Genomic DNA, 23,509 nt, shown 5'->3' with positions numbered 1-23,509 from the left:
TCAGAAGACATAAGGCGTAGGGTCAAAATGGCCAGGGAGGGAAACATACCGCGAATTGGGACTACGAGGTCCCAGAACGGGGTGACAGAGGCCCAAATAATAGGATCGAATAATATGCGAGTTGCAAACGAAGTATACGAGTACAGTACTCATACTGCCAAGACACTGCAAGCCCGGCAAGACGGCATCAATGGAAAGGTTAAAATCGGTTCAATGTAAGATTTGAGCATGTTTGGACGAGACCAGCAGCAGCCAGCGCCAGTGTGGAGTCCACTAGCACACCCACCCAGAATGGGGTCCTGTGGAGAGGGGCTTGAGTGGCTTAGTTTATGAATACGTCGGAGAAGAGTGAAGCTATCAAACTATGATTGCAAAACGCAGCATGCTAGGCCATATGTGAGAATGGCATGGTAGGATTAGCAGGGTGGGCGTATAGCAGAGCGGTGTAGGTGCTAAAAGATAGCTGATTGAAGTATTAGATGGTAGAATGGCTCGTGGAAGGTAGGGTTGTAGATGGGCACAGCGTATCCTACAATGAATACAAAGGTGTAGATGAGTAAGCAAATTCAGCCGGATGACGGCGTTTTTTTAATCGCCGACCCGGCTCATTGGCGGTAGAGCCGTTGCCGCGGAGGCGGGTGGTGGGTACCTGGACGAGCTACGTTTGAACGAACAGTCCTTTGGGAGGCAGGACTAGGCATCCATCGAACGAATCCTGCATACGAGCAGTACGACAGAGCACAGCCCTGCGCCAGTCTTGCTGCAAGGACTCGTAAATGGCATGCCTGCCAGACCAAAGGAAGCAGAGTGTCATTATTGGCTCGTCAGAATTTGGCAGCCCATTTCAATGCCTATTTTCGTGGATGCGATACGCGATGATTCATATCAGCGTCAGCTGTTATATGCAGGTCGTGTCCGAGTCACCGAGTGGCCGTTGCTTTAATTAACTTTGGTAGATTTTGAGACAACAAAACGTTACATCCATGTGATCTGATTGGCCCCAACAGCCATTGATGGAGACGTGATTTTGACGGCCCCGTCTGGTCGCTGCTACTCAAGGCTGGTCAGCCTCACCGGGCGTTCAAGAGGAAAAAAGAAGTTTCTTACGGAGTACTCCGTACAAGAGGTGGACATTGTGACGCAGCGGCATGCGCCACCGACAGGCGGCTTGGCCACATTCGGCTGCTTTAGGCCTGTTCTGGAGCATATAACGGGCCGGGATGCCTGTTTCTTGACCTTGGGAGGCATACGTAATGGGTATCTTTCCGCGCTACCTGGTGCTTTTCCACTTGACCTCTTGAGGCCGTATAGCCGCGTTATGTCCAGGACCAGTTATTAATACCTCAACTTCCGGTCGAGGCAAGCTTCTCGCCAGGCATCCACCAAAGTGGTCATTCAGGACCTTTGCTCCGTACAAAGCGACTTATTGCGTACACTGAGTGGGCCAAGAGACAACAGAAAGGGACCCCAAACCTTAATCGGACGTACGGGTGCCGAATCCGGCTAGCGGTGTGTCCTGCATGGTAGTATCTTACTTGGGTAGACGAGTGCGAGTGCGAGCGAGGCTCAGCAGATCCGTATCGTACGAGGAGTGAGATTGGCAGGCTCAGTTGTGACAGCTGTTCAAGAAGAAAACAAGCAGGTGACCTGAGATGCCGGCCGGTTGGTGACGCTGGGGCCAGACCGACGCTGATAGTGCTGTTGTTGCCGGAACCTAGGAAGGTACTGAGTACGAGCAATGCCAAGAGCACGCAGAGATAATCCGGAGAGAGCTACGGAGTCCTCGCAGATTTGGTGTGGATTATGGGTGGAGGTATGTAAGATACAACCATACTACGACGTAATGAGTCACCGGTGCTAGTGCGACACACTAACTACGTTCGCTAAGAAGGGTCACCAAACGCTATCGCTTTCGCTATTGACCCCCTCGCGGACACTGCTGCCTAATATTGCTCGGCCGGAGACATCATAATTTCCGAACCGAGTCGAGCTCGGCTTTTCCTTCCGACAGCCGTTTCAGGCCCGACTTTATTTCCGGACGTTACATGCGGCATCCACGCCATCAATACGACTTGTAAGAAAACGTATACGTTGCTTACCAACACACGTCGGTGGTGTCGGGTTTGCCGACGATGATACTTGTGACTGTCTATGCCGTTGGACTGGAGCCTGCTGTCGATCTGGGTGTTGCCCTGACAGTTCTCAGCGGCCTCGTTCTCGAGCAAATCAGACACATGCCATGTCATCCGACCACGAGTTGGTGGCAAGCTGCCACCCAGTCTCTTCGTCGCCTGTGACCGATTGTGCAGAAACAAGGCAGAGCGTTGAACCAGCCTTCCCGAGTCCTTGGTAGCGGGAGCAGCCTCTTAGGGCAGAGAAAACAGATTCTGCACAACGGGGCCGCCACAAGCAACAGACAGTCGATACTCGACCCGCGTGAACACGCGTCTCGACACTTGGCAGGGCTGAAACGGCCTGCGCATGCATGCAAGATAGCATAACACCGCCACCAGGCGCTTGGCACACGTAAGATACAACGGCGGCTAAGACGGCTTCGGAATCTCACCATGCGCTCCTGCATTGCGACAATACCTTCGGACACTTTCGAGGATCTTACGTACTCGTGGGCGCCAGACAGGTGATCCACCAGCCGCGTTTCCCCGAGTTGGGCAGCAGTGGCAGCCTGGATGCGACGTCCACATTGCATTGGCTAACAAGCTTTTATTCCTTTTTGCTTTTGCTTTTTTTAGCACCTCCTCCTCTATGCAACAGTGAGATGTGGTATGGTTATTGTACATGCATGCGTCTTGTAAATAGTACACCGGGACGACAAAGGGCCGAGGAGAAGGGAAAGGGGGGTGATTTGTGGGCGGCAGGGTTGTGGTTCCATTGAAGGCGATTCCGCTACTCGCGCAGAGCCTTTCGCTCGGCTGCCTGCCGCTTGAAGCGCACTTCAGCCCGCCGCCGCTCGCCGCCGTCGATCTTGCGGCCCCGCTTGTCTTCCCACATGCCCTCGGTCACCAGCACGCGAGCCCCGCTGCCAGCCTTGAGCGGCAGCGCAAACGGCCCAGCAATGGTGCGAGCGCCGACCACCTTGTAACCGTGAACGCGGATGGCTTCGGCCAGGCTGCTGCTGGTCGGTGGAGAAGCGGCCGTCTGTCCGGCTTCGCCTTCGCCTGCTTCTGCTGCTTCTGCTGCTTCTGCCTCGGCCTCTGGTGCCGTCGGCGCCGGAATGTCCACATTCACCACCGTCTTGTGTAGCTGCAGCGGGTCGGCTTCGTCGACCTGTTCGCGCACCCGCAGCTCGGCCACGCCGTCGCGCACGTGCGCAAAATCACCGCATATGCCGAACCGGCCCTCGCGAAACCGCTGGCACCACCGCAGCAGGTACCGCCGGTCCCGCGGCGGCTCGATGCCCAGCTCGCGCAGCTGCATCGACGTCAGCGTGAAAAGAGCCTCCCACGTCGGGAACTTGGCCGCGTGCTGCTTCATGTTGCGGCCGATCACCGTCAGGAAGGTCGCCACGTCGGGCACCAGCGGGATGGGTGCCGGGATGCGGCTGTCCGCCACCGAGCCAGACTTGCTCGCCGCAGGGCTCGCTGCTGAACCCTGGTGTGCCCATCGCCTTGCCGGCTGCTGGACGAGCTGTGCTGTGGCAGCAGGTGCCCATCTTGGCGGCGTGAGCAGCAGGCCCAGCGTGGGCCGTATTGACCGCAGGGAGCTCATAGCTGTGGTGGCTATGCCGATCGTGGCTGTCAGCAGGGCTCCGAAGCCAATGGGCAGAAAGAGGTTCGCGGGGCTAAATTTGGCAAAGAGGTGCACGGAACGTACCGATTCTGCTTCTACGAGCAGACCACCTCTGTGCGATTCCCAGGTGCGGCACGCTATGTGCAGCTTGGAAGGAGAATCAAAACACGGCCAAACAAAATCAGAGGCTCGAGATTTCCCACTGCAATTGGCTCACCAAAGCCTCCTCTGCATCCACATGTGCTCGTCGTGATGTTGTACGGAAGGCAAACCGATCGCCTGGAAAATCTGACCGGAGCAGGAATATAGTAGCGCCGAATGTGTGGAGACCACTTCCATACTCGTAGCACGACATAGGCAGCAACGCGCCTATTAACGACCAGCGCGATATGGAATGCGATAACGATAAGCTTTTTATGTAGGTACCTATGCGCCGTGAATGGCAACCTCTATCATTGTAAGTTCCCCCCCTCTGTGCTTTACGAGTTCTCGTACATCCTTTCTCTTTTCACGACCATCCGGATGGTAACTCGGATGACCATCAATCCAATATCGCATCGAATACTGCCTAGTCCCGATGCCTCCAGGTCGATCGACGTCTAAAGCGACCAGGTCGAGTCGAAGTCAGCCTCCACCTCAAGCAGCTTCAATACCCCCCTTTCAAGATGGTGAGCCCTGCCTGACTTTGCCGCCCCTCGTATTGCACCATAGATTTATGGCGACTCATTGATGTACACATGCGCTCCCTAAAATGAGGCTTGCTTACCATTCTGTCATGACGTTCTGTACATTGAATCACTTTTCAACGGCCACTAACTCGCCTATTAGTCGGTCCTCTTATCGATTTTATCGACCATCTACTTTCAATCGCCCATGACGACTCTGATGAATCAAACAAGTCTCTCGGGAAGGAGCGCTCAGAACAAGACGAGCGGCCTGCAAAGCGATCCAAATCAGACTGCCACGTCGACGACCCGTATATTCCTGTTTCTCGCCGATCGCTAGCCGTAACTAAGTCGAGCTCGAGAAGAGGTTCTGTGGCCGAGGAGGCTACATCACGCAACGCTATCCGGTTCTTCGACTTTGTGTATCGCGAGAATGATGGGCTCACTATCACTGCCCGGGACAGACGTCGTGTTAACGCGAAAGTGACATTGACACCCAATGAGCTCGGACCCTTGGATGCAAAGGATGTGCTTATGCTGAAGGCTGCCAACAAGATCGGCCCAGACCCACCAGAACCAGGACGCTTTTGGACTTCTGTGTGCCTCGAAGTGCGTCTCACAGAGGGACAGGCTACTTTGGCCGTCAACCTGGAGCTTCGGTGGAACACAAACATATCTGTGGACGGATCTCTCCATTTAGAGCCGCAGCGGGAATTGCGACAGCACATGTTGGCTGCGTTCTTTCCAGGCATCCCACTGGACCGCCCGCCGGACAGGCGTGGTGCCGAGCAGTTCGGGTCTCCGCAGGATTTCTACGAGGCGGCTCATGTTCCGTCAAAATCCGAGTATGGCGAGATTGAGTCGATGCGTGTGCCTGCGCTTACCGCCAACCTTTTCCCCTTTCAACGTAGGGCTGTCGGATGGCTTCTGCACCGAGAGGGCGCCCAATGGACAACGAACTGTGGCAACGGCAATCCTGGTGTGATCCCGTACCAGCCGCCGTCTGACCAACAAGCCTTCATGCACTTCATACGTACCGTGGATGCTGACGGCGAGTCCTGCTTTGTAAGCAGCCTGTTCGGAGTGGTTACCAGAGATCCTGCTGTGTTTGAGGCGAATGAGAGGGCCATCCGGGGCGGCATCCTGTCCGAGGAAATGGGGCTGGGAAAGACGGTCGAGACCATATCGCTCATCCTTTTGCATCGTCGGCCACCCGTGTCAACACTGTCGCCTGCTGTCAGCCCATCCGCGACTCAAGTTCCCCGACCAATAGGCGCCACTCTGATTGTCACGCCACCAGCGCTGAGGAGTCAGTGGATTTCCGAGCTTAAACAACACGCCCCTGGTTTCAAAGTGATGGTGTATGAAGGCATGAGGAAGTCCTGTCCTGACGAAGCCAGCGAGGCTGCCATGGTGGAAAAGTTTGCCGTTCACGACGTAGTTATAACGACGTACGGTGACTTGCGGTCTGAGCTGCACTTTGCCGTCGAGCCTCCGCAGCGTAACTTGCGAGGAGAACGCAAACGACCACGACCACGCTCTCCACTCGTTCAGCTCAGCTGGTGGCGTGTTTGCCTCGACGAGGCGCAGGAGATCGAGAGTGGCGTAAGCAACGCTGCTACCATCGTGCGAGTGGTCCCTCGTGTCAATGCCTGGGGAGTGACCGGCACGCCTGTGAAGGACGACATTCAAGGCAAGTACTCGTGAATTGTGTTACAAGGTCATCGTCTTCAACCCTCATCGATGCTTACAATGTTAGACTTGCGGGGCTTGTTGGTGTTTCTCCGTTACGAGCCATATGCGTCCATCCCAAAGGTGTGGCAGGATCTTACCAGATCTTACAAAGCTGTGTTTCGATCCCTTTTTTCGCAAATCTCTATGCGCCACACGAAGCTGGTGGTCGGGGATGAGCTCTTTATCCCACCGCAGAAACGGTACGTCATCACGATGCCGTTTACTGCTGTTGAAGAGCAGCATTATCAAAGCCTTTTCAGGCAGCTTGCCGAGCTGTGTGGATTGGATACCCATGGGGCTCCCTTGCGGCCTGACTGGGACCCTAACGACTCTGCTGTTTTGGAGGCCATGCGATCGGCCTTGAATCGTCTCCGAAAAACCGCGCTTCACCCGGAAATCGGCGATCAGAACCGCCGTGCCCTCGGCCACCGAGCCGGACCCATCAGGACTCTGGCAGACGTTCTGGACACAATGATTGAGCAGAGCGAAAGCTCGCTGCGTGTCGATAGGAGGGCCATACTAACACACAAGCTGAAGCGAGGTCAGATGCTGGAAAACTCGCCTAGAGTACAGTTGGCCCTTAAACTCTGGCAGGATGTGCTGAAGGAGAGCAAGGCGCTGGTGCAGGCAGCTCGGGAAAAGCTGATCTCGGAGTTAGAGAAGGCGAAGGAGGCCGGAGTGAATGAACCCGATGGGAAACCGCACAACGGAAGATATGACGACGATAGCGAGAGCGACGAAAACGACGCTGATGACCAAGATAAGGCGGCGGGTGGACGTGTAGGCGACGCACAACGCGAGCTGCGATATGCACTCGAAATTCAGCATAGGGCGGAATTTTTCTGTGCCAATGCGTATTTCCAGATCAAGTCCAACGAGACGATGACGGCACTTGATTCGGACGAGTTCAGGAGGCTGGGGAGACTGGAGACGGAGGGGTACGAACGGGCCAAACGAGTTCGACAGGAGATCCTGCAGGAAAACCGCGGCAAGGCCAGACGGAAGATGGAGGAGCTTTCGGGGAAGGCAGCCTCGCAAAGCTTCACTGTTATTCCAGAGTGCGTGTTTGCGAAGCCAGGTGGCATCGAGGGACGCCGAATTGCAGAGGAGCTGGAAGAGTTTGGTGGCCTACTCAACGACCAGGCAAACCAGATCGACAGCTGGCGGGAGGCGGTGATACAGTTGCTGCTAAAGGACCTAGTGGATGAAGACGACGAGATCGAGATCACGGGTGACGAATACGAGAACTCGACCAAGGTTCAGGACGAGATCCAGGCCTATCTAACCATTCTCAAAGCGGCTATCAGCGACCGGCACGTTGCACTGACAGGCATCGCACCAAGCGAGCTAGCCAAGTACGAAGAGCAGGTCGCGTATCGGCTGGCCGAAAACAATGACGGGCCTGCACCGAAGCTGATGATGCGCCTGTTTAAGGAGCGACAAGCCGTCGTTCCCGATCTGCAGGGCAAGCAGAGTCCGTGGTCCCTGAGGGCAGCTCTGGTGTCTCTGCGGGAGAGGTTGGCCAAGTTGCGCATCCATGCGAACAGCGACAACCGTCGGGCGCAGGTAGAGCAGGCCAGTATCATGGAACAGTTGAAAAGCACACAGGAGCAGCAGACAGAGCAGACCAAGGCGGTCGCGATGCTCGAGAAGGAGGCAAAAAAGGTGCGGAGCGCGCTCAACACGCGAATTGCGTTCTATCGACAGCTGCAGATCGTCTCCGACATGGTGGCCCTCTACGAAGGCGCGCGAGATGACGAGGCCATCACGGCCGCTGTCCAAGAAGAGGAGAACCTAGGCAATGCGCTGGCGACGGCTGAAGCGAAGCACCGGTACTGTAAGTGATGTCGGGGGTGTGGATGTGTTTGCGCCTTTGGCCGACTTCTAACAAATCATCGCAGTGGTGCACCTTAAGGAAACAAACGCCAAGGATGAACACCGGCTTTGCGTGATCTGCCAATCGACGTTTGTAGTGGGCGTGCTGACGGTGTGTGGCCACCAATTCTGCAAGGAGTGTATGACAGCCTGGTTCCAGGCGCATCACAACTGTCCGATGTGCAAGCGCAAGCTCAGCCTGGCGAACTTGCACAATATCGTTTTGAAACCACAAGCACTCAAGGTGGTCAGCGAGAGCGCAGCCGAGGGAGACCATGGAGACCATGGGGACAACAGCAGTGGAAGCAGCCGAGGAGACGTTGGCGAGCAGTTTGGACGGCAGACAGGCCGGTCGAAGAAGACGGGCATCTACTCGAATTTCAGTGCGGACCAGCTGGACATGGACTTGCCAGGCCCGTCATTTACAACAAAGGTAGACACGCTGATCCGTCACCTGTTATGGCTGCGGTCATCGGACCCTGGGACAAAGGCGATTGTGTTTTCGCAGTACGTCTGATTCGGATTTAGAATCTCTATGTTACTCTGTTTCTCACCCCGACTTAGGTTCCCCGAATTTCTCGTCATTCTGGCCCAGGCTTTCACGCACTACCACATTGGCTTCTCCCGGTTCAGCGACTGCGACGGCATCGCCAAGTTCAAAGAGGACCCGAGCATCGAGTGCTTTCTACTGCACGCGCGAGCGCACTCTAGCGGGCTCAACCTGGTGAATGCCAACCACGTGATTTTGTGCGAGCCGTTGGTCAACACGGCGCTGGAGCTGCAGGCCATTGCACGGGTGCACCGGATCGGGCAGGAGAATGAGACGACAGTGTGGCTCTACATTGTCGACGGCACGGTGGAGGAATCGATCTACAACCTGTCGGTGCAGCGACGGATGGAACACATGGGACGGAATCTACGCGGCAAGTCGGCCGAGTCGACGCCCGAGCTTCTGGACCGAAACCTGGAGCTGGCCAACTCTTTGGAGATGCAGCAGGCGCAGCTGTCGAAGCTGATGAGTAAGAACAAGATGGCTGGTGAGGAGGTGGCCAAGGCCGATCTGTGGAACTGTCTTTTTGGCAGCTCGGCGCGGCGGTCAGCTGCAGCGACGGAGGCGGCGGATGAAGAGCAGCTGCAGAACAATGCATTAGTGCGGCGGCATCTCCTGGCCAGCGTTGCAGAGGAGAGGCAGGAATGATGAGGCAGGACGGCAGTGGTGCATGTACAGAGGATAAACGGAGTAGACAACCCATATCACAATTCTACAGTGGAGAGACAAACGGAGAAAGTGGTTCTGGAGCAGCTGCTAACAGCTGCCAGCTGGGTCGACAGGGGCAATACGAGATGGCAGTTGCAACCGTGTTGCGGGACCCCAGAACCCCTTGCGCCTGCCTTACTCCGTACATTTAGGCTCTAAATATTGGGCCCTTCCCCCACTGTGATAGCTGACTGGCTGGTTTATGTTAACCGCACCACCGCTACATGGCGAACTAAGCAAACACCTCAGTGCTCTCACCTCCTCGACATCACGACCACCTGCATCGATCATCATCGCTGGACCACAGGGCAGGACACAATCCGATGATCTGGCGTTGGTTGTGGCATCCCTCGCGCCGCATTGCCTATGCGCCGTGATCTCTGCGAATGACTGTTAAGCAAGCACGTGGCAAAGCTCGTGTGGCTTTTTCTCCTGATTTTCTGCTCAACTTGTTCAGCTCCCAGTCACAACAGGAGCTATGTCCTCATACAACTACAATGGTGGCGGCCGCCAGGTGGGCTCGGGTGGCGGATTCCGGAACAGCGGGATCCTGGGCGTGCTCCAGGCGACGCAGATCGACAACAAGAGCGTCTTGCCAGCAGGTCAGTAGCTGGCAGGTAGAAGCTGTTTCGTTGTCTCCAAGCTGATCCATATTCTTCTGTCGGTATAGAGATACTCTTCACCATCCTGGATCACCTTCCCGTGCCAGACCTGATGCGCTTCGCCCGCGTCAGCCATCTGTTCCGCGAGATGGTCTACGACGACACCCGGTGGGTATCCCGGCTGCAGAGCATGGGATGCTGGAACGAAGTGGAGGCACGGCGGCGGTTTGAGGAGGCACTGGTCCGGCGGCGGCGCGATACGGCGACAGCAGCAGCAGCAGCAGGCGGTCTTGCTATAGCAAGAGGAATGGTTGGCCGCGGAGGTGGAGTGTTGCCATCTGGGGCAGCCAGGGCTGGAGGGAGAAGTGTCGGCGGCAGCACGATGCTGTTTGACGCTCCGCTCGAAGAGGAGCGGCGAAAACAGCTGCTCGTGCTGCGACAGAAACAACAAGAGCAGCAGCAGCAGCAGCAGCAGAAACTGGGACAGGTTCGTGACGGGTTCGAGACACTGGCGATCGAGGGAGTTGGCAGCCAGACAGCCCATGCAACAGCAGCAGTAGCAACAACAGCAGACAAGCAGCAGCCGCAGCGGGCGGTGACAGACCCGCTGCAGGACACGGAGGCACTGCTGGACGTGCTCAAAAATGTGCGCAGCATCCGCGGGCATGCGCGCGAGGAGTATGGCCGGGTGTACGGGGCACTAGCGCCGTTCTTCTATGACCTGGTGCGGGCCAAGAGTCACGCAGACCCGGCGGTGTTCAAGGTGTTCCGCGACCCGGAGCGACAGGCGAGGATGCTGGCGAATCTGCAGCGGTTCGCGCACAGCGACTGGGCCCAGGGCTGGCGGCTGCGTGAGGAGCGGCTGGCGACGATGGTGGGCATCTTTGAGGCGGCGGTGCTGCGCGAGTTTGAGCAGGGCTACGAGTTCTGGGACGTGGACGGTCGGATGAACAAATACGCCAGCGTGCTAGACGTGCTCAACGGCAGCAAGGCGGGTGTGGACCTCTTCATCCACAAGCACCCGCTCTTCTCGGACCGCGAAGTGGCGGCTAGCAACGACATGGAGTGCCTTCGACTGGCGCCGGCGGCGGCAGCAGCGACAGCAGCGGTGGCATCGTCGGCAGTCTGGGGGGATGCAGCGAGCGCTTCGGGTCAGTCGGGTGTGGAGGACATCATCACGCTGGAGCCATCGCGGCAGTTCTTTGGACGACTGGCGGAAAAGGTCAACGAGCAAGGCGTGATGATCGGACGGATCTTCCCGCGGCCAGCAACGGTGTTCTGGGCCTTTGTCGACAAGGTGCGCGAGGACATTGTGATGGAGTACATCACGCCGCTGCTGGACGAGACGCACGAGCGCAGCATGGCGGCCTACCTAACAGCGGTGTCGGGCCTGTTTGAGCAGTGCCTGCAGTTCTTCCAGGCGCTTGAGCCGCCCAAGGGCGCCGAGGCCGAGAAGAAGGAGGCGGAAGCGGCAGCAGCAGCAGCAGCAGCAGCAGCAGCGACGACGGCAGCGAAGGCAGCAACAGCAACAGCAGGCAGTGCCCAAGCGGCGGCCATGAATGGCAGATCAAAGAGAGCAGACCAGACGCGGAGTCTGTATGGTCGTATCGGTGGCGGCAGTCTCGGCGGACTCGGCGAGGTGATCAAGGTCGAAGCCGAGGACGATACCGACGGCTGGACGGTGCGCGGACGTGTGCGGAAGGCCAAGGAGATGGCATACAAGACGTTTGAGCCGCATCTCGACCTCTACCTGCAGGAGGAGCTGGACTTTTTCCGGGAAAACGCGGAGAAGGAGGTGGGTGACTGGGACAAGAAGCTGTCGGAGCAGGACGCCAGCGTCGAGTCGTTCTTTATGGCCAATTTCAACCGGCAGGAGGTGAAGAAGGACTTTTTGAGCTCGTTCAAGAAGGTGGTGATGATGCCGGTGACGGTGTTGCCCGGCCAGCTGCTGGGAGGCAGCAGCAACAGCAGCTCTGCACACACAAGCAGCACGGCAGCAGCAGCGACAGCAGCATCAACACCAGGGTCATCGGGAACGGCGACACCGGTTCCGGCAGTGAACATGAAGTCTCTGCCGGACAAGGCGCCCGACGACGAGCTGGCGGCCAAAGCAGCGCTGATGGCGACGCGGCTGGAGGGCATCCGGTCGCTCTTCAGCATTGAGATGGCGCTCAACCTGGTGCACACGGCCAAGATGGGCCTGGGACGGGCAGCGGTGTTTGTGCAGCTGGACGGACGGGCAGGCGGCGAAGCGCGCGAGCAGTGTTCAGCCATCTTTGTGGAGCTGCTGCGGGTTTTAGGCAACGGTCACGTGAAGCAAGGATTTGACCGGGCGGTGGAGCATCTGTCGCAGTACAATCCACGGGCAGGCGGTTCTGGCGGAAGCAAGAGCGGGAGTGGAACCGGGGCCGTGACGGGGACAGGTTCAGGCGAAGTCAGCGAAGCCAAGGACACGGGAGGTGTGGCTCCGCTGATGACGTTTATCGAGCTGGTCAACGTGGGCGACCTGATCTCACAGATGATCGACGTGTTTTACGAGCAGCAGCTGGCAGGGCCGAAGATTGCGGACCGCAACGACTTTCTGGACGCGGCCGGGCTGGCCAAGAAGCGGTTTGAGCAGATGATCGACGAGAGCGTGGCAGCCGGTCTGAACAAGGGCATCGACGTGTTGATGGACGAGGTGGAGTACATCTGCGCGACGACGCAGAAGCCGACGGACTACTACCCAGAGGCGGCTGATGCGGTGGCCGAGGGCTTTCTGTTCTCGCTCAACGGGGCGCGGGCCAGCGTGATCGGCGGTGTGGGTGGCGGGACGTCAGCGGGCGCGTCGACGCCCAAGTCGAAGCGGGCATCATCGCCGGCAGGAAGCGAATTCTCTGCATTTGCGGCGGCAGCAAGCTCTGGCTCCGGGGCAGGATCGGGATCTGGGAATTCGGCGTTTGCGTCGGCTTCGGCTTCGGCTTCGGCATCGACTGGTGGCTCGGGTGGCAGCACGTCGGCGGTGTTGGACATTGGGCCAACGCGGACGGCTCTGCGGGTGGTCGAGCTCGTGCGTGGACACACCAACATGCTCAAAGGCAGCACAGAGAAGACGATGCTGGAGGTGTTCAACGGCGAGGTTGGGCTGCGGCTCTTCACGGCTGTATGCAAGCATCTTAAGCGGCAGCGGATTAGCATGGCGGGTGCTGTGCACGTGATCGCGGATATGACGCTGTATTTCGACTATGTGCGCACGCTGCGCAACACGGACCTGCTGGCATACTTCCGGGCACTGCGCGAGCTCAGTCAGCTGTACCTGATCGACGCCAAGCACCACGCCAAGGAGATGGCGGTGATCATTGCGGACAACGACCGGTTTGGCGGTGTGTTCCGGGCAGAGGAGGTGTACGAGTTTGCCGAACGGCGAGCTGACTGGTACCAGGTGAAGCGGGATGTGGAACGGGCAATGTACGGGCTGGAGTGTGCAGTGATGTAGGGGAGGCGTGGCCATGAAGCATGTAGGATGACGAGCCATATTTGCATACAGCGAGCATTCATATAGCGGGGCGAATTGGATTCATGTTATGCAATTAAGGGTGTCAGACTGTCTTTTGTTTTCTGATGTCCTTTCTTTTTGATTTCTTCTGTTTGTTCTATTTTCGTTCTTTATTCTTAGAAATCTCATACCTTTGGTCCGCCCCGTCGTCTTCTTCCGTCTCACTTCCTCCCAAAATCGAGTCGTCGGGCTACTTTGGCCCCCCGGTCATCCTCGACACCCGGACGCCGCTTCAGATCGGCAGCCATGCGCTCGCGGTCCTTCTCGGACGGGACATGACGGCGAGGCAGGTCCTGGATGGGGGTGGGACGTGGGTCGACGTGCCACCAGGGGTGCTGGAGCATGCCGCGGGCGGAGATGCGGCGACGTGGATCGAGGACGAGGGAATGCATGAGAAGATCGACGCCGTCGGGGCCAACGGTGCCAAAGGGGCCGAGAAAGACGTCGCGCGTAGGCACGGGATAGACGCGATCGGTGGGCACGGCATAGGCGTCGAGGCGGGAGACACCGGGCCAGTTGTCTTCGGTCGGGGTGCCGAGAGCGCGACAGACGAGGGCGATCTGTTCGACTTCGGTATTGCCGGGCAGATAGGGGTTGCGGATGACGAGCTCGGCGAAGACGAGGCCGACCGACCAGACATCGACGGCGCCGGTGTAGTGGCGAGCGCCAAAGAGCAGCTCCGGGGGGCGATACCAGCGGGTGATCACGTTGGCGGTCATGGGGCGATAGGGATCGGCACAGGCGCGAGCGAGGCCGAAGTCGGCCAGCTTGAGGGCGCCGTCAGCAGCGACGAGCAAGTTGTTGGGCTTGATGTCGCGGTGCAGCACAGCGCGGTCATGGCAGAAGGCGACGGCACGACACAACATGCCCATCCAGGCCTTGATGTCGGCAGCGCCGTAGCGGATGTCGGCCGTGTCGCGGATCAGCATCTCCAGATCGCCGCGTGGCAAGTGCTCCAGCACCAGATGCAGGTTCTGGTCGCGCGTGCTGTAGACGCCGTGCAGCCGGATGATGTTGGCGTGGCGCAGCTCCTGCAAAAACTTGATCTCCCGCACCGCATCCGGCGCGATCCCGTCGCTGTACTCCTTCTGCACCTTGATCTTCTTGATGGCCACCAGCTGCGTCGGGTCTGTGCGCAGACGGCCTTCAAACACGACCGCGTACGTGCCCTCGCCAAGCTCCTTTCCTGGAGATGTTAGCAGGGGAGAAGATAGGAGGAGTAGAGTAGACAGGAGTAGACACCCACCCTTGATGTACTTTTTCTTCTCCTCCTCGTTCAGCCGCTCGGCCACGTCCATCGGGATGGCTCGTCGTGCTGGCGCTGTCCCACGTCCTCCTGCAGCCATGCTGTCGTTTGTCAACGGCCGCGACGGCAGCCCCGACGGCGACCGCACCGCAGCCGCCGGCGAGGTCGACTTGTGCAGCGTGTCGGTCGGGATCGCGAGGAGCGGCGACGCACTCATCTTGGCTTGCTGGTTCGGAGCTCCCTCAAGCCTGCCGCTGCATGTGGCTGCGTGATGAACGAGGCGCACATGTGGCTGTGTGTGTGGCTGTGCAGATGGCCGTGACGTCGTACGTTTCTCCTCACGTGCACGTGCAATGCAGCGTGACGTCACCGCGCCAAGAATTGTCAACATCCCAAGCAGGCGAGCGATGGTCGGGCCACTGGCTCGTTCCCCTGGACTCATCCTACCGTCGCAGCATCGTGGGTGCGTGTATCGTGTATCTGTCATCGTATCGCCATGTATGGGTTTTCGTATTGGGTACGTGTGTTCTGTTCGGCTCGGCTGCCCGTCTCGCTCTCGCTCTCCTCCCATCCTCGGGCGGTGCTAACCCCTGACAGATGCTCCCGGTCGTCTCGGGGCTGTCGTGGCTCGGCATGCTCCTCGGCATGCTCATCGGCTGGACCGTCGGGACACACCGCGAGCACTATGCCAACATGAAGGCGAGCCAGTCGGTGGCCTACATCAGCGACGTGGGCGCATCGCCGCGCTTCAAGCCCGTCTTCATCGCGCTCTGCTGCGTCACGACCGCCTTTCTGGACCTCTCCTTTGTGGCCGACCGCTGGCTGCGTCATCGCGGCCGCCTGACTCCGAACGGCAGCACCGGCCAGAAGCTGCTGGCCGTGCTGGCCATCGGCTTTGCCCTCGCCGGCACCGCCGGCCTCATCCTGCTGTCCGTCTTTGACGTCGCCCATCACAAGCGCCTGCACGACGGCTTCTTGCTGCTCTTCCTCGCCGGCTACGTGCTCGCCGCCATCTGCGCCTGCTGCGAGTTTCACCGCCTCGGCCGCCACAACCGCGCCGTCCCTATCCTGCGTGCTTCCTTTCGCGTCAAGCTCGCCTTCATCCTCGTCGAGCTCGTCCTCGCCATCGTCTACGTCTGCCTCACCTTTACCCACTCGCCCAATGGCGGCGCTGTCATCGAGTGGGTCATCGCCTACGTCTTCACCCTCTACGTCCTCTCCTTCGCTGTCGACCTCTATCCGGCTGTCCACACCCGTCACGGCCTGCCGCCCAAGAGCGCTGCCGAGACCGTCGGCGACTCTGAATTCGCTGGTCCCGAATCCAATCCCGTCCGCCTCGCTAGCCTCAATACCAACACTGCTGCTGCTTCTGCCCCCGTCGACTCGGAAGCGCCTGCCGAGATGCACGACGCCTATGGCCAGAGTGCGGCTCGTGCTACTCGAGCCTCTCGCTCGTCACGTGTTCAGCAGGACTCTTACGCTGCTGACTACGCCGCCGGCAACGGCAACACCTTTGAGCCTGGTCGGGCTTACAGACACCGACATGAGCTTTCGGGGACCATGTAGATGGCATGGTGATTGACAATGAACATGGTGATGCATACGGGTACATGTACCGACAATTACTTGATTTTTACTTCGACACATTCGAATACTTCGACTCCTCATCATACTATGCCACATATTCGACTAATCTTTTACATATTCATATTGGCTGTGACAAGGCCCTTGTAAGATAGATAGAAATATACAATAACAGGACATAATCCGGGATATCCTCATAACCCATCTCTCCTCATCCAAACACCTGAAACCAAATGAGTGTAAAGCAAGGTGGGAATCAAACAGATCATCAACCAACAAAACCGATCAACCAGCCGACCAACTAACCAACCAATCTGAAACCAATTACCAACCTACCAACCTCCAACGTACCAATCATATGGCTTAGTCAGCACACACCTAAGCAGTTTCGTGCAAGTCCTCCAAGAAGCGCGAGTCGCGCACCGGACTGACGCTCTTGTTTGCCGCCAAATTTCGGATGCTTCGAGGCACCGACAGGGGCGACACACTGCGCTCCACGCTCTCCACGGCGCCATTGTCTTCGCCCTGCTCGGCTGTCAGCACGGGCGGATGCAGTGGCTCGCCGCCGTCCGTCTTGTCTGTCGCGGCAGTAGCAGCAGTAGCAGCAGCAGCAGCGCTGTAGATGCTGCTGGAGCCTCCGTGACTGTCCCAGCTGGACCTATTGCCACCAGCCGGTTGCGTCTCGGCAGCCAGGGTGTTCTGGCCAACTGTCGTCTTCTCGGTCCCGTCGCTGGTCTGCTGCCTCTCGTGTGGGGACATTTCGGACACGTCTGCTTCATTCTCGCCATTCTCGACCTGTCTCGGCAGACCGACTGCTGCAGCAGTCCCGACGGTCCCGACGGCTCCGATGGCTTCGACGGTCCCGACCCCAAAACCAGTCGCCAGGCTGCTGCCATCTACCGGAATGGCCGGCAGGATGGTAGCCTGCAACGGAGGCGTATGCACCGGGGCAGCAGCGACAGCAGGCGTGACGGGAGAGCCAGTAGGATGGACTGCGGTCGTGGATGCTGCCCCGGATTGGGTCAGGGTGTGGCCACCGATGAAGGCACGCTCGGTGGAGGGAGAGCCTTCGGTGGCTGAGGTGGCCGAAACGGTCGACTTGGCTCGCGGCCGTGCGAAGCGTGTCTTGATCCAGTTCTTGACGCGCGCCTTGGGATTGCCCGACGACGATGCATCCGACTGCGGCGACTGTGGCGATTGCGGCGACACCTCTTCCGGGGCCTGGCCTTCTCCGGTCTCGTCTGGGACTTCTGTCTCGAGGCGAGGAACCGCTGCCGGGCTCAGGTCTGCAGACTCAACCAGGGCTGCCGGAGCTGTCGGGGTAGTTGGGACCACAGAAGCCGCCGGGACCACAGCAGCTGACGTTGTAGACGTCGTAACTGGGACTTCCTCGGCCGCCACAGCCTTGCGGCTCTGCAGTCTCGATGTTCGCGCAAACAGCTTCGACAGCCGTCCTGGCGATGTGGGCGACGTCGGTGACGTCGGCGATACCTGTGACGACACGGACGGCGACAAGTGCCCGCCATCGCTCGCGGCAGCCGTCATGAGCTCGGCCTCGTTGTCGTCGTTGTTGATGTTGTCGTCATCGTCATCATCGATACCACTGCCGTCCCGTGCTCGCTCACTGCCTTTGTCCCTCTTTGCCGCCTTGTCCTCCCGCTTCAGCCGCACGTACATTCCCTTCATCTCCTTGTCGCGTGCCTTGAGTTCTTGGGCCTCGTCCTTGCGGTCCTGCTCGTCCTGCTTCAGCACGGCCTGGCGCTCGCGCTCCTGCTCGGCCTTGTCGTTGATCTCATCCAGCAGCGGCTGCACGCGCGCGGCCGCGATCCGCTCGACCTCGGAGCGCGCCATGAACCGCCCACCGCCCAAATCGACCTCGCTGGCCAGCGGTTGTGCGTCCAGTCGAGCATCGCTGCGCGCCTGTGCCGTCCTGGCCGCCTTGTGCTCCCACGTCGTCCGCAACGACGGCCGCACTCTGCCCGTGTTCGCGTACACCTGCTCGTCAATATCGTGCAGCTGTGCTCGCACGTTGCGCTGGGCTGCTGCCATTACCGACTGCCGGTCCCGTCGCCGCTTGTCATAGTCCACCTCGGCCGCGCCGCGTAGGTCCGTTGATGGCTGCCGCTGCTCCGACACTCGCTCTGACACTTGCTCCGGCACCACCTCGCTGTCACTCGACGCCCGACGCCGTCGTTGCAGGCGGCTGCGCACCGCAAATCGGCTCGACATCGTCGTTGACGATCGCCCGTCCGAGTCAGCCCCGTCGGCTGACGACGTTGGCTTCGGGTCCACGTAGTGGTCCCGGTAGTCCCGGTTCTTCTGGTGCTCTTGATTGAGCTTCTCCAATCGCACCTGCGCCAGCCTGTACGCCTCTTCCTGCAGCCTCGACGTGAACGGTGCCGCTGCCGCTGTCGTGCCCTTGTCGCCCTTCTCGGCCGTCGGGTTGTACATGCGTCGGGCCATCTCCACCGCCGACGCCTGCAGCATGTCGTTGTGCTTCTTGTCCTCGGTTTCCAGCGCCACCGGCGGTGTCGCTGTGAACATCTGCCTGTCCATCTTGGTGTACGGCACAGCTCCGGCCTCACCCACGAAGCTGAATCGGTCACTCGCAGCCGTGGCAGCCGAGAGCGCGTTGGCCGCTTCCGGCGTCATCGTGGTTGTGCCGTCCGGATAGTGCGACGAGTAGCTCTTGCGGTGTCGCGCCCGCTGCTGCGGCTGCTGCTGTGGTGCCGCTTTCATCGCTCCTTTGGCCGCGTGCAACGACGGCTCTTTGCCGGTGACTGGCCGTGCCGGAGACACACCGTTGTCGTTGCTGTTACTGCCGTTGTTGCCGTTGTTGTTCTTGAACGCGTGATTGGCTGCCGAATTGCCCCAGGCAGTCCGCTTGGCCGAAACGGCGCTGCTCGATGGCGAGATGGCCGAGTCGCCGCTGGCCGTGCGCCGGTGGCGACTGGTGGCAGACCCAATGGCTGCCGTGGCTGCAGCCATCGATGATCCGGCCGTGCTGCCGACGTCTGACGATCCCGGCAGCTCTACAATCACGGGCACCGGCACTGGTGGTGGGTCCGGGCTGGCTGACGGCGGCCGCTGGTACAGAGCAGCTGCGGCTGCTGAGGCTGCTGTGGTGGCTGCCTTGAGCGAGTCTGCGTTCGCCGGCGTGCTCGATGGACGGCTCGGCGGCGGCGAGGCCGTACCGTCGCTGGGCGACTGCAGCTGGCTCTTCCAGCCGATGGCGGCCGCGATGCTGGCAGCTGTGCTGTCGTCTTTCAGGCCTGCAGACGGATATGACGGCAGGCTGCGCGCATCAGCATAAACAAGCCGGCCAGAAAGTTCTATACAGGCGTAAAAAAGTGGTCAGTCTTGTGTTCCAAGAGGATCTTTGCAGTTCAAGTAGTCGTGCAGCAGGATCTGAAAAGAAAAAGCCTTGACCTACCTGGCTGACGACGGTGGCTCTGCTGCTGGTTCTGCATCGCAAATACGAGATTGGGACCCGCCTGCGTTGCGTTTCTCTCTGCAGCTGCTCCAGCCAAAGGAGGTCCGTGAGAGCTCGTGATTGGCAGTCAGCCCCCGGAAGAGAACGTGTCAGATTGATTCAGTCAGATAGCAGTGATGGAACTCGACGGTACCCTGTAGCACCGGCAGCGATACGAACATGTGGAGAAGTGTATGGAGTAAAACAAGAGACACAAAGCAGTAGAGACGGGGATGGAGGAAACGGAGGAAAATAAGAGACAAGAGACTGACGAGCTCGTGCTGCTCACAATCGAAGAAAGCTATGCGAACAAACAGCACGCCGACAGCGACGACGTCACCACCCATCGCTATCCCCAAGGGAGGAAGGCGCAGGCCTCGACTCAGCTGCCCGAGACCACCACCTCGCGAGACCTGCTGTCGAAGAGGGGCCGGGCAACGACGTCATTCGCCCCTGCCATGCCCACAATTTTGCAGACCCACTTTTTGGCATATACGAGACGTTCTTCTACATAGCCTCCAAACAAAGGGCACTCGCCAGGCTGACTAACGTCACCAGCTTCGCCGAGTCAATGTGGGCCCATTACGACGCAGTCTAGTCACCACGAGTTTGTACACCTGCCATCTGATCGTCTCTTCACATACGCCGTACTGCCTGAGTTTCCCATTGGCTACGCTTTATAGCCTGCGGAAGCGTCCTTGCAGCCAGCAGCGGTACATCTTGAGCTTCATCGCCCGGTTGACAATCAGTCGCCGGTCTGCGCCCATTTTCTCGAGCTCAAACAGACCGGCCGTCTTGCCTACGTCAGACTCAGACTCATCCCCATCCTCTGCACCTCCCACTCCTGTCCAGATCTTCACCAGCTCGTCCTGCTCAAAAAAGTACACCCGCGTCCCGTCGCCACGAATGTAAAAGTTCTCTTCCAGATACCGGCCCTTGCGGAAGCGAACCTGGGCCAGATCGCCGCGCCCGTAGTCGCGGAAGAGCACGAGACCGCCCGGCTTCACTACGCGCGCCACGTTGGCCACAGCCTGCTCCCACTGCCCCGGCGCCAGCGCCGAGAAGATAAAGACCATGATGGCCACATCGACCGACGCTGGCGCGAGGCCGGGCGGCAGCGACTGCTCGCCCGTGCCCGTGACGTCCCACACGTCGGCCTGCATGAAGCGGGTGTCGTACGCCTCGTGCGTGCGCATCACCTGCACGGCCGTCTTGGAATAGTCGCATGCGTGGATCCGCAGCTGTGGGTTCTGGTTACGCTTCAGGATGGGGAAGGCCGTGTTGCCCGCACCCGCACCGATCTCGAGAATGGTGGACGGGCCGGCGTCCGGCTCACACATACGGTCTAGGATGGGGAACTCTTGCTGCAGCCACTTGCGGTCCTTGAAAAAGTTGGCCGTGTTGTTCTTGTAGAAAAGATTCCACCACTTGGCCGGGTCGCCATTGAAACGAGCTGATGGAGTAGATGTGTCAGCAAGACCGATTGCAAAGCAGAAAAGGCAATGGAGAACATGTAAAGAGTGGTGACAATCTAATCAGATGGGAGCGAAAGACGATGGTTGCGTTTTGTCATCATGAAATCAGATGAACTATGCTTATTGGTGCAAATCATCATAGAAGTCGGGAGAGGCATTGGTGAAAAGAAAGGAGTAAACATACTCTTGTCAAAGTCAGACACCGGTGACTGCCGCTGCAGCTCGTACTGCTTCTCTGCATACTCCTTGAATGCGTCGTCCGTCTCGACATGGTCCCACGCGTTGTACTCAAACACGTTGTCCTCTTCTGTGAGGAACCGCTGGCCAAACATGAACGGGTCCGTCCGCTTCTGGTTGCTGCTGGGATCGTGAGACCGATGAGCAGCATCCTTCTCAACGTTCTCTCCGCCGATCGTGAGAGACGCGACCGCCTTAGCAGCCTCGTCCTCGGCAGCAATGGCCGTGGGCACAGCCTGTTCTGCCATTGTTTCAAAAAGATAAGTGCTTTTTGGGGAGATTGGGTCTTGCTTCTTCCAGGAATGAGTCAAGAAAAGTACTTGTTCGTCTCTGCATTCCTTTCCTGGGCCTGTATGCTATCGGATCGCATCAGACGAGACACCGTTCCGGCACAGAAGCATGATGGGCCAGGACGGAGGAGGGGCGAAAAAAAGGAAGGGATCCTTTTCTCACCCAGCTGCTTTTCTGTCGCCGCAGTATAAGCAAATTTTATTTGTGGGAGAAAAAAAATTCTGTCGAGACGATCTAAGCGCGTTCATATAGTCCGCCAGGTTGTGGCTGGTGCTGCATCCAGTGTGGCTGTGCCCCACCGGCGCTTTTTGGTCCTTTTTTTTGCTGCATGTCCCACAAGCAGGGATGGTCTCCGGAGACGGATCTGGACGATGCTAGCAGTGCCCGCCGTGTCTGCGTGAGCAAGAATGCCAGCGACAGGACTGTGCGAACGAGAGCACAGAAAGAACTATAGAAGCACAGAAACCACGGAAAGTACGAGAGCCACCGTCTCGAGATTTTTCCAGCCGCAGCGCCATGGCGGCAGCGACTCCCATCCGGGCTTGGTGCCGCTGCCGGGGGCCGGCTACCTGGCCGCGCTGCTCGACACAGGGCCACGGCAGCCGGTCGTTCTTCCAGCTGGCCGCCGCCGCGCTCGGCCAAACCCATACAGCCCACGCCGCTCACACGCTCACGACTGCGCGCACGCTGCCGTTTGCCGCCGGTGATCTCTTCCGCCTCATTGCCGACGTCGACGCCTATGCTGCCTTCCTGCCGCACTGCACGCAGAGCCGGGTGACGCGGTGGAGGTCGGGGGGCGAGGACGCGACAACGTCATGGCCCGCTCGTGCTGATCTCACCGTCGGCTGGGGCCCCCTCGCCCAGACGTATTCGTCGCACGTCTACTGCCTTCCCGGCCGCGGCATCGTCGAGGCCGTGTCGGGATCACGCGGCAGGCCTACGCTGACGCAAGACGAGCGCGCTGAGATCGGACTGCAGGAGAGGCAGGAGGCCGACGAGGCCAAAGTGGCGCCCAATCCCGCTCACTCCTCCCAGGATGACCCGTTTGAGAGCCTCGTCACCCGCTGGACCGTCGTTCCGCTCGCCAGTGCCGAATCACAGTCACAATCACAGTCACAGTCACAGTCACAGCTACAATCACAGCCGTTGCCGCCCGCTGCGGCTGCCGTGTCGTCCTGGAGCCGCGTGGAGCTCCGTATCCGCTTCCAGTTCCGCAACCCGCTCTACCAGCTTGCCGCCGCTCAGGTCGGCGATGAGATGGCCACCAAGATGATCGCCGCGTTTGAAGACCGCGCAAGAGCCGTCCTGGACTCCCGGCAGACCAAGCTGTGATTGTCGGTGGCTCAAAATAGACTAATATGTTTCTGTATTTCCTCTAAAATAGCATCAAAAACCTCTCAATTAATTTGGGGATTAGGCCCGAGGACAGAAAATGGGAGAGTGAACACGAGCATAAACAGGCCCCCCCAAGAAGCAACGCCCTCCTTGCATCTTGCATCTTGCATGTCCATATGCCCAAGCTCGCATATGGTGTCCGTTTTGATAGCCGGTGACTGTAGCCAAAACAACGTTGCCTCCTGTCCTGTTCCCCGGCCCCAATCCTGTGCCCTCACTCGTCATACTCCGTCCAAAGTGCATGCATGAGGCAATCCGAAACGCTCTAGATGGAAGCAAAAGCAGAAGCAAACATGGCAAAGGCAACAGACGTCAAACAATAATAAAACAAACGTAAACGTAAGCGTAAGCGTAAGCATAACCGTCACACAGCATAAACAGATAAACAGGAAA

At 58.8% G+C, this 23,509-nt stretch overlaps 10 protein-coding genes across 10 annotated transcripts; 6 read left to right on the top strand and 4 right to left on the bottom strand.

Moving 5' to 3' along the window:
- Window positions 1-2,904: 2,904 nt before the first annotated feature.
- Window positions 2,905-3,726, bottom strand: CMQ_6250 (uncharacterized protein; the record flags this gene model as incomplete). Its single annotated transcript, XM_014315315.1, has 1 exon — window positions 2,905-3,726. The coding sequence occupies one exon, from the start codon at window positions 3,724-3,726 to the stop codon at window positions 2,905-2,907; it is 822 nt and encodes a 273-aa protein (XP_014170790.1).
- A 598-nt stretch (window positions 3,727-4,324) lies between these two features.
- On the top strand, window positions 4,325-6,119 carry CMQ_6203 (snf2 family helicase; the record flags this gene model as incomplete). The annotated part of the gene is made up of 2 exons (XM_014315268.1): window positions 4,325-4,415; window positions 4,576-6,119. 2 exons carry the CDS (start codon window positions 4,325-4,327, stop codon window positions 6,117-6,119), a joined length of 1,635 nt encoding a protein of 544 aa, XP_014170743.1.
- A 171-nt stretch (window positions 6,120-6,290) lies between these two features.
- On the top strand, window positions 6,291-9,219 carry CMQ_5976 (snf2 family helicase; the record flags this gene model as incomplete). Its single annotated transcript, XM_014315041.1, has 3 exons — window positions 6,291-7,983; window positions 8,048-8,528; window positions 8,586-9,219. 3 exons carry the CDS (start codon window positions 6,291-6,293, stop codon window positions 9,217-9,219), a joined length of 2,808 nt encoding a protein of 935 aa, XP_014170516.1.
- A 538-nt stretch (window positions 9,220-9,757) lies between these two features.
- CMQ_6059 (secretion pathway protein sls2) lies at window positions 9,758-13,356 on the top strand (the record flags this gene model as incomplete). The annotated part of the gene is made up of 2 exons (XM_014315124.1): window positions 9,758-9,881; window positions 9,950-13,356. 2 exons carry the CDS (start codon window positions 9,758-9,760, stop codon window positions 13,354-13,356), a joined length of 3,531 nt encoding a protein of 1,176 aa, XP_014170599.1.
- Window positions 13,357-13,577: 221 nt separating this feature from the next.
- Window positions 13,578-14,879, bottom strand: CMQ_6321 (serine/threonine-protein kinase; the record flags this gene model as incomplete). Its single annotated transcript, XM_014315386.1, has 2 exons — window positions 13,578-14,602; window positions 14,663-14,879. 2 exons carry the CDS (start codon window positions 14,877-14,879, stop codon window positions 13,578-13,580), a joined length of 1,242 nt encoding a protein of 413 aa, XP_014170861.1.
- Window positions 14,880-15,158: 279 nt separating this feature from the next.
- Window positions 15,159-16,228, top strand: CMQ_6013 (fk506 suppressor; the record flags this gene model as incomplete). Its single annotated transcript, XM_014315078.1, has 2 exons — window positions 15,159-15,179; window positions 15,260-16,228. 2 exons carry the CDS (start codon window positions 15,159-15,161, stop codon window positions 16,226-16,228), a joined length of 990 nt encoding a protein of 329 aa, XP_014170553.1.
- Window positions 16,229-16,624: 396 nt separating this feature from the next.
- CMQ_6340 (uncharacterized protein) lies at window positions 16,625-19,716 on the bottom strand (the record flags this gene model as incomplete). Its single annotated transcript, XM_014315405.1, has 3 exons — window positions 16,625-19,012; window positions 19,142-19,578; window positions 19,680-19,716. The coding sequence occupies 3 exons, from the start codon at window positions 19,714-19,716 to the stop codon at window positions 16,625-16,627; spliced, it is 2,862 nt and encodes a 953-aa protein (XP_014170880.1).
- A 235-nt stretch (window positions 19,717-19,951) lies between these two features.
- On the top strand, window positions 19,952-20,233 carry CMQ_6334 (uncharacterized protein; the record flags this gene model as incomplete). Its single annotated transcript, XM_014315399.1, has 1 exon — window positions 19,952-20,233. One exon carries the CDS (start codon window positions 19,952-19,954, stop codon window positions 20,231-20,233), a length of 282 nt encoding a protein of 93 aa, XP_014170874.1.
- Window positions 20,234-20,395: 162 nt separating this feature from the next.
- Window positions 20,396-21,678, bottom strand: CMQ_6417 (actin-binding protein; the record flags this gene model as incomplete). Its single annotated transcript, XM_014315482.1, has 2 exons — window positions 20,396-21,171; window positions 21,378-21,678. 2 exons carry the CDS (start codon window positions 21,676-21,678, stop codon window positions 20,396-20,398), a joined length of 1,077 nt encoding a protein of 358 aa, XP_014170957.1.
- Window positions 21,679-22,237: 559 nt separating this feature from the next.
- On the top strand, window positions 22,238-23,053 carry CMQ_6419 (uncharacterized protein; the record flags this gene model as incomplete). Its single annotated transcript, XM_014315484.1, has 1 exon — window positions 22,238-23,053. One exon carries the CDS (start codon window positions 22,238-22,240, stop codon window positions 23,051-23,053), a length of 816 nt encoding a protein of 271 aa, XP_014170959.1.
- Window positions 23,054-23,509: the final 456 nt, after the last annotated feature.

Source organism: Grosmannia clavigera (assembly GCF_000143105.1).
Source record: "Grosmannia clavigera kw1407 unplaced genomic scaffold GCSC_167, whole genome shotgun sequence".
Lineage (NCBI taxonomy): Eukaryota > Fungi > Ascomycota > Sordariomycetes > Ophiostomatales > Ophiostomataceae > Leptographium > Leptographium clavigerum.
This window is presented reverse-complemented; position numbering and strand designations above follow the sequence as displayed.